A 13468-nucleotide genomic window follows, 5' to 3' on the forward strand; every position below is an offset into this window, starting at 1 on the left:
AGTTTGATTTTATAAATACGAAGTAATTATGTAATCCAAAAAAAGTACACCTCCCAAAGATAGTTGTAGACAGCATGACTACAATTAGGTGTTTTGGGTCAATCAATACATACAATATTTATCATATTTAGAAATTCAAGAAATTCAGATATATATATATATATATATATATAATTGTAATTATATAGTTGTTAAACTCATATCATATACAACACATGTCCTACAAAAAAATATTATGTAAAAAGGACACATTTTTAATCAATATGACAAGACAAGCTTTGAACCCGAGGTAGGAAGAGACGAATATTTGAACATGCTCATAACACCATACGCAATTACCATTCAAGAATTATTATAATCTTTTTAAACTACATAATTTGGACTTCCCTAGATTTCATTATTTATACATTGGATATTATAAACTGTAAAAAAACACATCTCGCATCATAAATACATATGGTGTCAACTTACCAATGATGATCATCATGTATATACACATATATATCACCTAGAGACTCATTTGTCCATTATTCCATTTACATGCTTATGATGTGTAATCAACCCTAACTTGCACCCTTTTGGTATCTGCTACAAAATTAAGCTTTTGTTAATTAAAAAAACTCAAAATGAAAAAGGAAGGAAATAATAAAAATGGGTTAGGGCAAGTGAGTGATATTAATTATTTTTCCTAAACATGAATAAATCCAAATTGAGTTCTTAAAATCATTTAATGATAAAAAGACAAAAAGCTTGACATGGGGATGGGGATGGGGCAAAATGGGGTGCTCAATGTACACAATTCTTTGCTTTGGGGCGCTCAAATCACAATATGTAATGTTCTAACATGTAATCCGCGAGTGGGTATGGGTTGTAGTTGTACTATGCTGTTAACGTCCACTTCATACTAGTATGGTACAATACATACACAGCTATTTGTATACTGTACACCTGCCACCTCACATATCCTTAATTATCTCAAAAATCCCACTAGTTTTAGTATCGCTTGGTATCACAGTTATCCCAGACTCTCGATTGTTGAGTTGAACGTATATGATCCAAGTGAATTTGTGGACTACACATGATACACATTACATCTTGTGTTACGGTGCGTACAACTCAACAGTTAAGATTACTATCCCTTAATTTTCGATTTTCAAGTAAATTTTATGTTCTGCCTTTGTGTTCGTGGGTTTTGTTCAATTTGTGCAAAAAAGAGATAATAAGCTCTCCCTCTATACATATCTATAGAAACGACAATAATTCTTGCCCAACATATGCATATACTGATATATATATATATATATACCAAGACACATGTGTATATGTATATATGTATATATATAGGGAAGGGGACAGCAAAAAACTTGTGTGTAGGGTTTTGATATATACCAAGTGAGTACGAGAGGGGCAGGGCAGGTCACCGTTTCTTCAAAATTTGTGACATTTCTGCACATAAAATTCCAGAGAGAGAGAGGGGGGGGGGGGGATGGTGAAAGATAGTATTAATAGCTGCTACTATAATAACGATACCTATGCATCATTTACAACAAGAGGAGGTGGTGGAGGAGGAGGAGGATCGTCTGTAGTGATGAACATGGACATGGAAGTGGAGAAACCTCCATGGTTGGAGGGTTTAATGGGAGAGACATTCTTTGGTGTTTGTGGGATCCACGAAAATCTAAGGAAGAATGAGAAGAACATCTTTTGCTTGCACTGCTGCCTTAGTATTTGCCCTCACTGTCTTCCTTCTCATCGCTCTCACCCACTCCTTCAGGTACAAACTAATTCCACACAATTCTCTGCTGCTTCTCTGTCAATTCTCTTCTGGGTATTCCTAATTCCTTTGAATTTATCCGATACAATCATTTATCATCCCAAAGTTCATCTGGGTTTTTCATATTTCTCGGTTTCTTCTGTGTCTTTCTTCCTCTGTTTCTGGTTTTTGTCAGTTTGGCAAACCTTAATTTCTTATGGAACTTGTTTGAATTTCACTGAACATGCCCTTCTTCTTTTGCCGTTTTAATGTTTCAAAGATTTCTGTATTCCTACCTCCTTAGTATTTAAAATTCTCTTCTTCTGTGTCATATTTTCGTCTCCCCCGCAAATCGACTCCACAAGTTCTTTATTTAGAGGGTGAACCAACAATTAATTCATGTTTGGTTCCCAGACCCGTCTAAGGTAGAATTTGACAATAATTTTGCTTTGAACTCCTGTTCCTTTTACTCATATTGACACTCTTGCTCTTCTTCGATTCCATCCACTTATTAAGTTTTGCGATGAAGTCGCCTTCTGTTAAAACTTTTTGTTGCTCATGATTTGGAGTTCTGTCTACTTCCTTCAATTAAATAAGAAAGATAAAAGTTAGGTTTTTTGAAATTGCCCTCTTTTGTTTTGGTCCCTACTACTTCTCTCCCCACAAATCCTTGTCTGACAATTTTCAATTTCAAAATCGTTTATCCATATCTATCATGCTAGATTCTCACAATTTCCTCTCTTGTAGCCACTTAATTTTTAAGAATTTATGTGTTTTTTTTTTTGGAAAAAGAATATGATTCTTGCCAGTTTTGTGAAGGATGAACCTTCTCAGATTGTATACATAGATTGTATGTATAGCAGTGCAGGAAAGATGATGGGTTTTCCAGAAATGGATTATGATGGAGTCGGGTGATTCCAGCTTTTTGGGTTTGGTTTGTTTCCCATAAATGGAAGATTTCTTTTATATCCAGTTTCACTACAAACCCTTCTCAGCTGTTGCTTTCATGGAAAGCGAAAGTTTGACCAGATTTTTATTTTTTCACTCTTCATTTCCAATGTCACTTTTTTTTTTCACTGGCATTATCTGTTCTTCACTCAGTTTCATTTATTCTTCTCCATCATGAGCACAGCTTTACCTGCTGTAATTGTTAAATTCACTCGCTGATAACAGTACCGTTAAAACATGGTTTTTTTTCTTTTTTTTTACACTTGATAGGTGAGACGATATGTTTATCACGATGTAGTTCGATTGGATGATCTGGAGAAGCTCATTGATTGTTCCTACATTCAGGTAATTGCCATTTATATATAATTGAACTTCAATTCCAACTTAAAACAATTACTGTATGATTAATATATGTGATAATTGGTTGGTATGGCAGCCGTATACTATAAATAGTGCAAAAGTGATATTCTTGAACCAGAGGCCACAGAGCAGGAGTTGCAAGGGATCTGCCAATGTTTGCTTCACTTGTGACAGAATTCTCCAGGAGCCATTCCGCTTCTGCTCTCTCTCTTGCAAGGTCCATATTCACTTTTATTTTTGCCAATTTCGTACATACTTATAGATAATATACCTGCCATAATTAGCCAAAAGTCATCATCTTTGGCTGCATTTTCAATGCATATTCTCTCTTTGTGAAGAGGGTTTTGATTTAATTTATTCACTCTTGCCGACCACCCAATATTCCCAAGTGGGTCTCTCTCTCTCTCTCTTTCTTGGTATTTGTTCTTTAGACTTTAATGAAAAAAAACACAGATATGGTTGTGCATTGGTTGTATCCAGCTGCTTGACTTAACTCAACAGTTCTTAATAACTTTTTTACTTGGGAATTCAAATTGAGGTATATAATATATAGGTTGTTGAAAATGTATTTGTTCAATGAAAAGGTATATATGAATTGAAAATGTATAGAAAATGAACGCAGGTTGATCACTTGGTGTATCAAGGGGAGGATCTGTCAAGGATAATATACAGATTTAATGAATCAGATTTTGCAATTGAGGGATTGAGGATGGATGGGTCTGAGATCACTGAAGATGATGCTCAAATTACCCCAAGCTCCATCCTGGAAGACACATTGCAGTACAGAGGCTCCTCATGCTCCAATGACACCATGGACAATTCGGGAATTTCACGCTGCGAAACCACCCCAAAGAAGAAGAAGAAAGGCAGTGGATTCCTCCCTGGGATTGTCCTCTCACTTGGCAGCAGAAGAAAGGGTGCACCCCATAGGGCTCCTCTCTCTTGATTGAAACCAATTTAATCACAAAAAGGGTCTAGAGTTGATGAATAAAATCTAGATAGTATAGAGTCTAATACTAGAACGTCTTAAGTTGTATGGATGGATTGAACATAATTAGTTATTTTCCTCTCCCTTTTCTTCTGTTAATTAAAGTTGCATGGAGAGCAATATTCATTACTGACTGTAGGTGTAGTCTCTCTTGACTCCACCAATTTTGTATTGATGTCATGTAATGGGGTTTGTTCTATGTATATGCTATTTGTATCGTACTTTTATGAATCCAACGTTATTTGTAATTTTCCATCAGTTATGAACTTATGATGGGAATCTCAACCGCTGACATCCCAGTTGTATTGTGCGTATAAGATTTTATGTGTTTAATGTGGAACTCTTCAAATTGAATTATGTGCGTCTAACTTAGTCGTTGCCATAACAGTTGGGTATAAAGGTCAGTATAAGGCACCTCTGCATTTGCAGTTAGTAGGGACAAACGGTGTCGTGTCATGCATGAATGACTGAGTACAGTAAATCAGTTAGGGGCACTGTAAGTCTGTAATTGTAATTGAAAGGATTGTGAAGGATGGATGGGGACAAAAGTGGCAGGCAGGGGGGGGGGTGCGAGGACAAAGAGCACCACAAGCCTTTAATGGTGGTGGTGGTGGTAAAGCCAGCCAGCAGAGGGAGAGTATCTTATACCTCCGTACATTTTGTTTTACACTTGTCGTTTTACGGCTACAGTTGTACTAGTCAAGGCCTTGTTATTTGGAGATTTATATGAAACTAAAAAAAATGATTATTTCCTGGAAAAAAGGTTGAGACGAATCAAAATTAAAAGAAAGAATCCTCTGCCTATTTAATAGTTTTTTTTGAAAACTTCAAGACAATAATTTGATAGTTCACGAGCTTGGACCCACATAATATACATTGTGTAGTATAACTATAAAGCATATACTAATAAAGTTTTGACTATGAGGGTTGGTGCAAAGGGCTCTCCTTTCTTTGTTGAAATTCTCAACTAAAATATTGAAGATATTGTTCGTTCTGAATCACATATTTATTTGTGAATTACCGTTGTCATTGATACTTGGACTCAGAAAAAGTGTCTTCGTTCTTCGAAAGTGAGAGACGATGAAATTTACTTATAAATAACTTGATTAAGTTATGTCATATTAATGTTAGATTTTTAATCTAGACAACCTAGAAGATTAATTGTCTCGATAATAAGATTCAAATGCTTGAACTTGTGATTAGGAACACGAACATACTCTCATTTGAGTCTCACCCTGAAAAATGGACTTGTGAGTTGTGACCAATTAGTAAAATGAGTCGCATTGCTACTTCCAAGAAGTTGGGTGATTGGATTAAGTGATCGGTGGCATTAATTTGAAGGGGTTTGATTTTAGATGACAAACACTTGGCGGCCACTTGTCATGCTACATAAGGCGATACATGTCAATGAGAAAAGGATTGGGGGAAGACACATGGTGAGTAGGGGGTGGCCAACATCATTGTGATATGTGAGCACTGAACAGCATATTATTAAATAGGAAAATAGTATCAAGTTGGATAAATGACATAAATGTGATTTACAGTCTTAAAATGATCTATGTATTTTAAGTCTTAAAACTTGCATGAGAAAGTATTTATCACACATGACATGTGTGTGATGAATCCTTAACCATAGATTTTAGAGCACTCGTTACCAAGACTCTGTTAGATAATATAAGTCGATTCATAAGGGTTCACATGGGTTATCACATTCTGTTTCCATCAATTGCGGAAAAATCATGGACGAGGCCGATCAATTTGAATGTTGTTGAAATTCTCAGTCTAAGCACATTAAAGATATTGTCTGTTGTAGGACACAGACCCTCACAGATTTGTTATTTATGGGTGTCGTTATTGATTCTTAGATTCAGCAAATGTGTTTTCAATGTGAGAAAAGTTGAGTTTTGATTATAAATCACTCCATTGATTATGCCAAATTGATGTGAGATTTTTGTCTTGACAAATTCACACGCTGCATATGAACTTGGTATATGATGCCAATATATAACTTCTGTGTATAGGACGAGAGACTGACATACCCGGGTTTACAAATTACAAGGTAGGATGAAATTCAATGTGAGTATGTGACATATATTGGATGGATTTAAAAAAAAAAAAGTATATAAATGTGTAATCTACAACTGTACAACTTACTGGCAAAACCTAGCAGAAATTTGTATATGAATGAAGAGGGATATTACACAGAAAGTATAGAATGGTTGTCTTGAATCTGAGGTCATCGTATGGCCAAAAATGAAAAACAATGCCAAACTGTTATCAATGTCCTCCTATGACCTATCCTTCAGGAGGGACCCTCACCCTCCTCCATTGAAAGGTAAACAAAAGGAGGACTTGTATTATTGGTCTATTACTCTATAATTGAAGAAAATAAATTAATTTTAAAAAAAGGTGAGGGGGAACAAGGCCCATGGGGCGAGAACATGGGCTGCCATGTAGGAATTTGCAGAGGTGGGCTTGGAAAATGAGCATTTCAAGGAATAAAAAAATTATACGTTTGTGTGTGGGTTGTGCGTTCCAAGGTGGAATAAGTTTCGAGGAAATCTAAAAAGGGTAATGGGAGTTGGGTCATGATTGATGTGATTGATTTGATTAGAGTTGTGTGTTTATGTTTTAGGAAGAAGAAGAGACTCACTCTACTGTATATATGTATGTATATATCATGATCATGTCATCACCCTTGCCCCTGGGACAAGAACTAGATACCCAATCAACAAGGAGGCTCGTGAGTCGCCATTCAGACTCCACTCTACCCGACCAAACTCGTTGGGGACTGCTCCAATCAACAGTCACTTCGAAACCAGAACAACGCCATTCAACTCTGCTTGGCTGGGCTACTTTGATCCAGTTGGCAATTGCATTACTTGCTTCTACTCATAGGGGTTCTATATATGAGCGACAAAACTATTTATTCGGTTTGTTTGGATGATTGAATTTGTTTGACTCGAATAAATCAAGGTTGAACATAAATTATATGTTTGAAATTCATATCTTAACACAAATATTTTGTCCCATTTAAACCAGGTTGAGGGTTAATGAAATACATGAATGCATGATAGGATAAGACTTAGGAGGCAATTAATAATGGGCATCTGGGCTGAATAAACGGTTGTTTGTGATTTGGGATGCGTAAAGAAATTTAGTGGAAAATAGAGGGGAGTGGGGGCATGAATAATAGTGATGGGCATATATAATGAAAAGTGAGTTCAAGTTCCCAATGATTGAGATGTTTGTAGTAATAGAGACTTATTAGACCCCCTATGGCTGTGGAATCTTGTGCATACGATACAAGCAGAGCAGAGCAGAGCAGGGGGGCTAGACAGATGAGACTTCTAATGCTAGAGCCATAGCCATAGCCATAGCCATAGCCATAGCTAGAGTTAGAGAAAAAGAAAGCTAGAAAGTGGGGTTAATTAGTCTCATCAAATTATACACATCACCCATCTCATGACTTGGCTGCCCTGCCATCGTCAATCTCTCTCTCTCTCTCTCTCTGGCGGCTTATATGTATGTTTTGTGACATATTATAACCGGTGGACAACTCAGTAAGGTTTTTACTTCTCTTGTACCAATATAATCCTCTTCCACTATATTTGCATGCCTGAATCTAACAATTCTCAAAGCCTCCTGTTAACCCTTAATTTGGACTCATCAAAGATCAAGAGAGTGGAACTGGAAGGGAAGACAGGCAGATGATGAGAGTGAGGGGTGTGAATGTGTCCATTATTGAGACTTTCTTGAACTAGTACTAGTACCACTGTGCTTAATACCTTTTCAACTATGGTATGCATCATCAACATGGACATGATGGTAATAAAGTTAGGTGACAGGAAATGGTTGTTCAGATAGGAAAGAGAGAAGGTCCACTTCAATCACTGATCAGTTTCACAATCTGTTAAAAAAAAAAAGAGGGGTAAACAAACAAGAGAAGGTAGAAATGGACCCCAACCCCATCAGATGTTCCAAACACCTATCATTGTCCTAATCCTTTGACTACTGGTCTCTTTCTTTGACTCTACTATCCCTACTTCTGATTTCTGTTACTCTACTCGCTTCATAGCCCTGTTCCTACCACCGACCTATACCTAAACATTATCTCTCAACAATCTCCCAAAAGCCAAAATCACCCCCAACAAAATTTAGTCTATGTTTCCTACACATCTCATATGGATTTAAACTCAAAGTCCATCATACTAGCACACACAAACATTCAATAAGTACTGCACACATAAATTTTTCATATGACAATAATATAAGTAGAATTAAAACTCGGGACATGACCATAAAAATATTGCTTCAGCAAGAACCGATCTCTGAACATCCCAAATCTATACAGTTTGATCCCAAAAAGATTCGTCAAACAAGCTATCAAATTTGAAATCCTAATGTTTACATGAAGTTTGAAGAACAAGGTACACATTCGGTAACAAAGCTGTGCCTACAGGGTTTTGGGGAGCAAAAAAAATAACCGAATGTACTTGATCATGGAAACCTAGATGCTTGTTTATTTTCGCTTGCGTTTTCCTCTGTCAATTAATTTCACTGATAAAAGGTGAAACCTTTAAGTAGTCTAGTACAATGGACCAGATGGCGGAATTAAAAGGCCAAGTGCCTCGAAAAGGCTACACATACATATAAAGGCCTAAAATCCCTATGGCCCTGGTGGCAGTGTTGTCCCCGCAAAGCAATTATGCTCAACTTTAGCATTGGACGTATACAAAAGGAGTGGAGTGGAAGTAATCAAAGCCCAACTCGGGTGGGTGAAGAGGACTTGAACCCTGGTCCGCATGGGCAAGGGGTGGGGGAGCATGGCTTACCGTTTCTGTGGATTAGCCTTTTACATCTCATAGTATGATAAGAGATTGAGAGAGTATATCTTCAGGAAATGTGATGCCCATCTCACCTGACATGGTCCTTTTCACAGATGCTAGACTTTGGATCAAACAAAAGCAAGCACATCAAAGACCAGGTTCAATGTCCAACAATGTACTATTGTCAAACTTTTTCTTTCCCCACATTCCTTCAGTTTCATGTTTACTTCAGACTTTGAGAAAACCATTTCCAACCATCCTACCATTACCATATGCCAACACAACTGCATAATGCACTCTTTTCTCCTCAAACGAAATTCTTAAACAACATATACTTCATATAGAAAAGTTTAAAGTACCAGAAACAGGCCTCGTCAAATGTGAGGCCAAACAGAAGGAGCAAAAAAAAACACCCTATTTGATACTAAAAATCTGTCATTTGCCATCCGTGCCTTCAGCCGACTGAATCCTGGGAGGGGAAAAAGGGAAACTCCTTAGCACTAATGTAGAGTACAAGATTACTCAGTGAATCGCAAGATGACTACCTCAAACTGACATAATATTTGTATGCATGTTTCATCTTATAATATATGAATGAATCTCAATCAAGCAAGCAAAGCCCAATGAGTAAGATGACTCACACCAAAGTCTCACTTATCAAATTCTAGCCTGTGGCTAAAGAGCAACATAAATCACTTGAGCCAATAAAGATAAAGCTAAAAATGTAAATTCTCCAAAGTAAGCAGAACAAAGACTGTATTCAGTTATTTCTACGTACATGTTTCAAATGACTTAAATCATTGTCAGTTTGCCACCCAAGCTTAAAATTTCTTTTAAGATAATAATTTGTTTCAAGAAGTTATCCAATGTGTCAAGTATGACTTGATTTCTTTAGTCCCAAAAAGAACCGACAGAACTTTTAAAAGCAGCAAAATAATAATTTATAAAAGGCAACACAATGATGATTTATTCAGCTAAATAGCAAAAAGTATTTGGAGAAGAAAAAAAAGAGAAAGCTTTTAATGTATCCGAGGGATCCAGACACTCCAACAATAAGTTAAATTGAGGACATCCTATGATTAAACAAAAATATCACCGCGAAGGAACAAATTTATTTCATGCATCGGTTTATCGAAATCACCTCTGCTATTTTATAACAAGAAAAAAACCTGATCCAATAAAAAAAAAATCAACAAACCATTCAAAGCTGTGATGCTAACCAATACTGCAACTACTAAATCAAACATATACAGGGTCAGGAATTACCTGTAAAGTTTTTCGATAATATGCTTCAAACGTTCAATATCAGCTCCAACAATCTCCTCTTATGCTTTTTACCATTTTGATGGAAGTGGAGTGTAGGCTGCAGCACACAAAGCCAATCAGTAAATTTTCTCTTCCTTCACTTTTTCTCACTGGTGTGGGTGTACATTCAAGTGAGCATTTGCTTCTTTGTTTATGGACTATGCATGCAAGTGGCTGTGTGGGTGAGACAGAAGGACAGCATCCATGTGCCCATTTATCTAGCTCGAATGTTTAATCATCAATAGTCAGCTTACTTAACATAGCTTAAGCCAAAGACATAGAGAAGTTCATAATCACCACACAAGACTTAATTACAGTAACACTATTGCATGAAATACCTCACAATATCCGAGGGATTTCAACATAAGAGATTATTCAACCAAGCAATTACATTATTTGAAATTATTAGCTCAGGTAAAACTGGTACTCTCGAGCTCCAAGGTCATACCTATCTTCCCTTTTTGTTAGACTTAACCAATACCTGTTATTCATAAGTCCTCGCGACTTCAATATTTTCCCCTCCCCTCCCAACAAAAGAGTGAACACTGCTTAAAAGTGCAACAGAAATAGAAGGACCGGACTAGTTTACCACAGGGTAGACATTTAACTTCTCCAATGCGCTTCGAAGGCCTTCCTGCGCACAGATAACTGTATTGGATACCATCAATTAATCATGCATGACTAGTTAATTATATAGAATGAAAGAAGAATTTCATATGAGCCTTGAGGAAGCCTTTTGTCTAGCAATTATGGGAAAGAAGACAAATAAAAGGAAAAAAAAGAACAATCAAGCTGATAATGTATACTTTGTCCAATAGTTTTAAAAGTTACCATACAGGATGGCGATGAAAGCTGGATTGTAATCAACCAGGCCAGGAGGCAGAGATTTTGAAAGGTGAGCGGTTATTTGCATAAATAATCCCAAAAGATCATTGTTGAATGTGAATACAAGGCACCCAATTTTTCTGATAAACCAAGAACTGACAAAAGAATGTCCAGATGTGCAGAATTTAACTGGTTTTTTATATTGTAAACAATTGTATGATCGGCATAATATGACTTAGAGCATTAAAAGTTATATGAATCAATGAAATAAAACTTTCCCAACACCAGCAGCCCATCCACCGTGTCGAAGTTGATTTTATAAGTTGTCAAATGAGGGTATCTGTCACAAAACACTCCCATGACAGGACCTAGGAGTCTGCCTGCACAAAAAAAGAGCCATCATATGCCTTTTTTCATACAAAAAAAGAACAACCAAACAAAATACATTAATTCATAAGTCAAAGTTGGAATATTGCTCGAATAAACAAAGTACAAAATACAAATAACCAGGAATCCAGGATACCTACAGGGTGCACACCAATCCGCAGTGAAGTAGAAAATTGCTGGCAACGATTCATCTATCACATTTAAATTCAAGAGAATTTGTAAGCAACAAAGGATTAGCCACTCAGTTTAAATGAAAGAAACATATATACTCATATACCTTGAGCTTTTCTTAAGGATTTGTTTAACTCTTCCTCCGACGAAACAAGGATCATGTTAGGAGGATGGCTGAAATCAAGTAATTCCGATGATGTGTGATTCTTCATTATATAAACACCTTCGAGTAACAGAGTTACATAAAACCATTGGAAAAAAGGTATATCAAGAGTTAGAAAATAGCACTCTAGTCAAGAAACATAATGTCCTGCAAGGCTGCAACGTATACACTTGCATGGGGACACAGCTGAAAGGACTAAAAGTACGACAACCATTACCATTACTGAATTGAAGATTACATACTTCTCTTCTCCCTCGTGCAAGAATTTATTTCATCTTTCCATCAAACTGATCAAACTATAATAGTTTTCCCGTTGTCAAATCCAGGCAATACTAATTATTGATAGCCTAAAACTTTATTCTAGAACCAATGTTCAATTCTCCAAACAACTCAGCAGGTTATACTTAGATGAAACTGGACTTACATTTGGCTCTAACTGCGACAAGTAAGGCACTCAATTTCTGCCCAAAAAACCTAATGCAGAAGTACATTCAATTTCTCAACAGACACCAAAAACACTGTAGGCTTGAAAGCAAAAGTTTTTTTAAGAAAAAAAATCACTCCCATTGTTCCCATCCCAAAACAACAGCATTAGAACCTACCAAAAAAAAGAAAAAAAAATTCCCTAAAAGATACAAACTTGTCAGCATAACAGAAACCACCGAAAGCTAAAAGAATCAGTGAAGGAGGACGCATACCTGTGGGAGTAGAGAGGGTTCTACGGAACTGAAAATGAGTATCAGACTATCGGTAATGTTGTTAGAAATATAGGCACTGGTAGACACAAACTTGGAAGTAACGAAATTGGGTTGCGACATTGTGCTTCCAGTGTTGCAAGTAATTGAAACGAGGGTTTCAGTCAGAGAAGTAGGAGATGAAATCGAACGAGTCCAGCCGCCGCCTCTTCCCGCCAGGACCTGGCGAATTGCGGTACTTCCCCTCATTGTCTCCCCTTTTCTGTTACTCTGCGTCGCAGAATCTGAGGATTTGGACTTTGAAATCAATGGCAACTGAAGGGCCGCGCCCGCGCGAATGCGAACCGAGACTAGAGAGAGTTGGGAGAGCTGTCAATAAAGCCCGGGCCTTTAACAGGCCATTTTGATATCGTGGCCCATTAATGTAGGGCCCAGGTACTGGATAACTAAATTAAAGCTAACATGATTGATGCTTCAACAAGCGCTTGTAATTAGAAATTTTCAAGTGTCATTTTTCATCCATTGTGTGTATATAGCGTTATACTTATAAAAAAAGTAGCATTTCAAATACTTGAAATACACTCCATTATACCCATTGTGAACATCTAGCACTTAATTTATCAAGAAAGTATCATCTCAAGTACTTCAAAATCATCCCATTGTGGATGCTCTTAGGGAAGAGGCTGCTGGTAATATTCATGGAATTTGTTCCACTCGGAACAGTTCATCTATTTCTCACTTGTTTTATGCGGATGACTCCATTATTTTCTCTCGGGCCAATCGTGGTGAAGCAATCTCTATTCAAAGGTGCCTTGACAAATATTGTTTATGGTCTAGCCAAAGCATTCATTCTGGGAAGTCAGCTTTGTTTTTTAGCCGAAATGCTTCGGAGTTGTTGAAGCACAATATTAACAACATTCTTCACTTTCAAATTTCTCCTCCAAGAGCGGTGTATCTGGGGCTTCCAATCATGGATTTCTTGCATAGGAAGTGGTGGTATGAGGATATCAAAAACAGAATGGTTCAGAGACTATCGGGGTGGAA

At 37.0% G+C, this 13468-nt stretch overlaps 1 protein-coding gene and 1 pseudogene across 1 annotated transcript; one reads left to right on the forward strand and one right to left on the reverse strand.

The window, feature by feature from the left end:
* Positions 1-1461: 1461 nt before the first annotated feature.
* On the forward strand, positions 1462-4297 carry LOC119981486. The gene is made up of 4 exons (XM_038824626.1): positions 1462-1774; positions 2972-3046; positions 3138-3278; positions 3684-4297. The coding sequence occupies exons 1-4, from the start codon at positions 1487-1489 to the stop codon at positions 4005-4007; spliced, it is 828 nt and encodes a 275-aa protein (XP_038680554.1). The 5' UTR covers positions 1462-1486; the 3' UTR covers positions 4008-4297.
* Positions 4298-10140: 5843 nt separating this feature from the next.
* On the reverse strand, positions 10141-12762 carry LOC119981208 (annotated as a pseudogene).
* Between the last annotated feature and the right edge of the window lie 706 nt (positions 12763-13468).

This window comes from Tripterygium wilfordii, chromosome 16 (genome assembly GCF_013401445.1).
Source record: "Tripterygium wilfordii isolate XIE 37 chromosome 16, ASM1340144v1, whole genome shotgun sequence".
Taxonomy (NCBI): Eukaryota; Viridiplantae; Streptophyta; class Magnoliopsida; order Celastrales; family Celastraceae; genus Tripterygium; species Tripterygium wilfordii.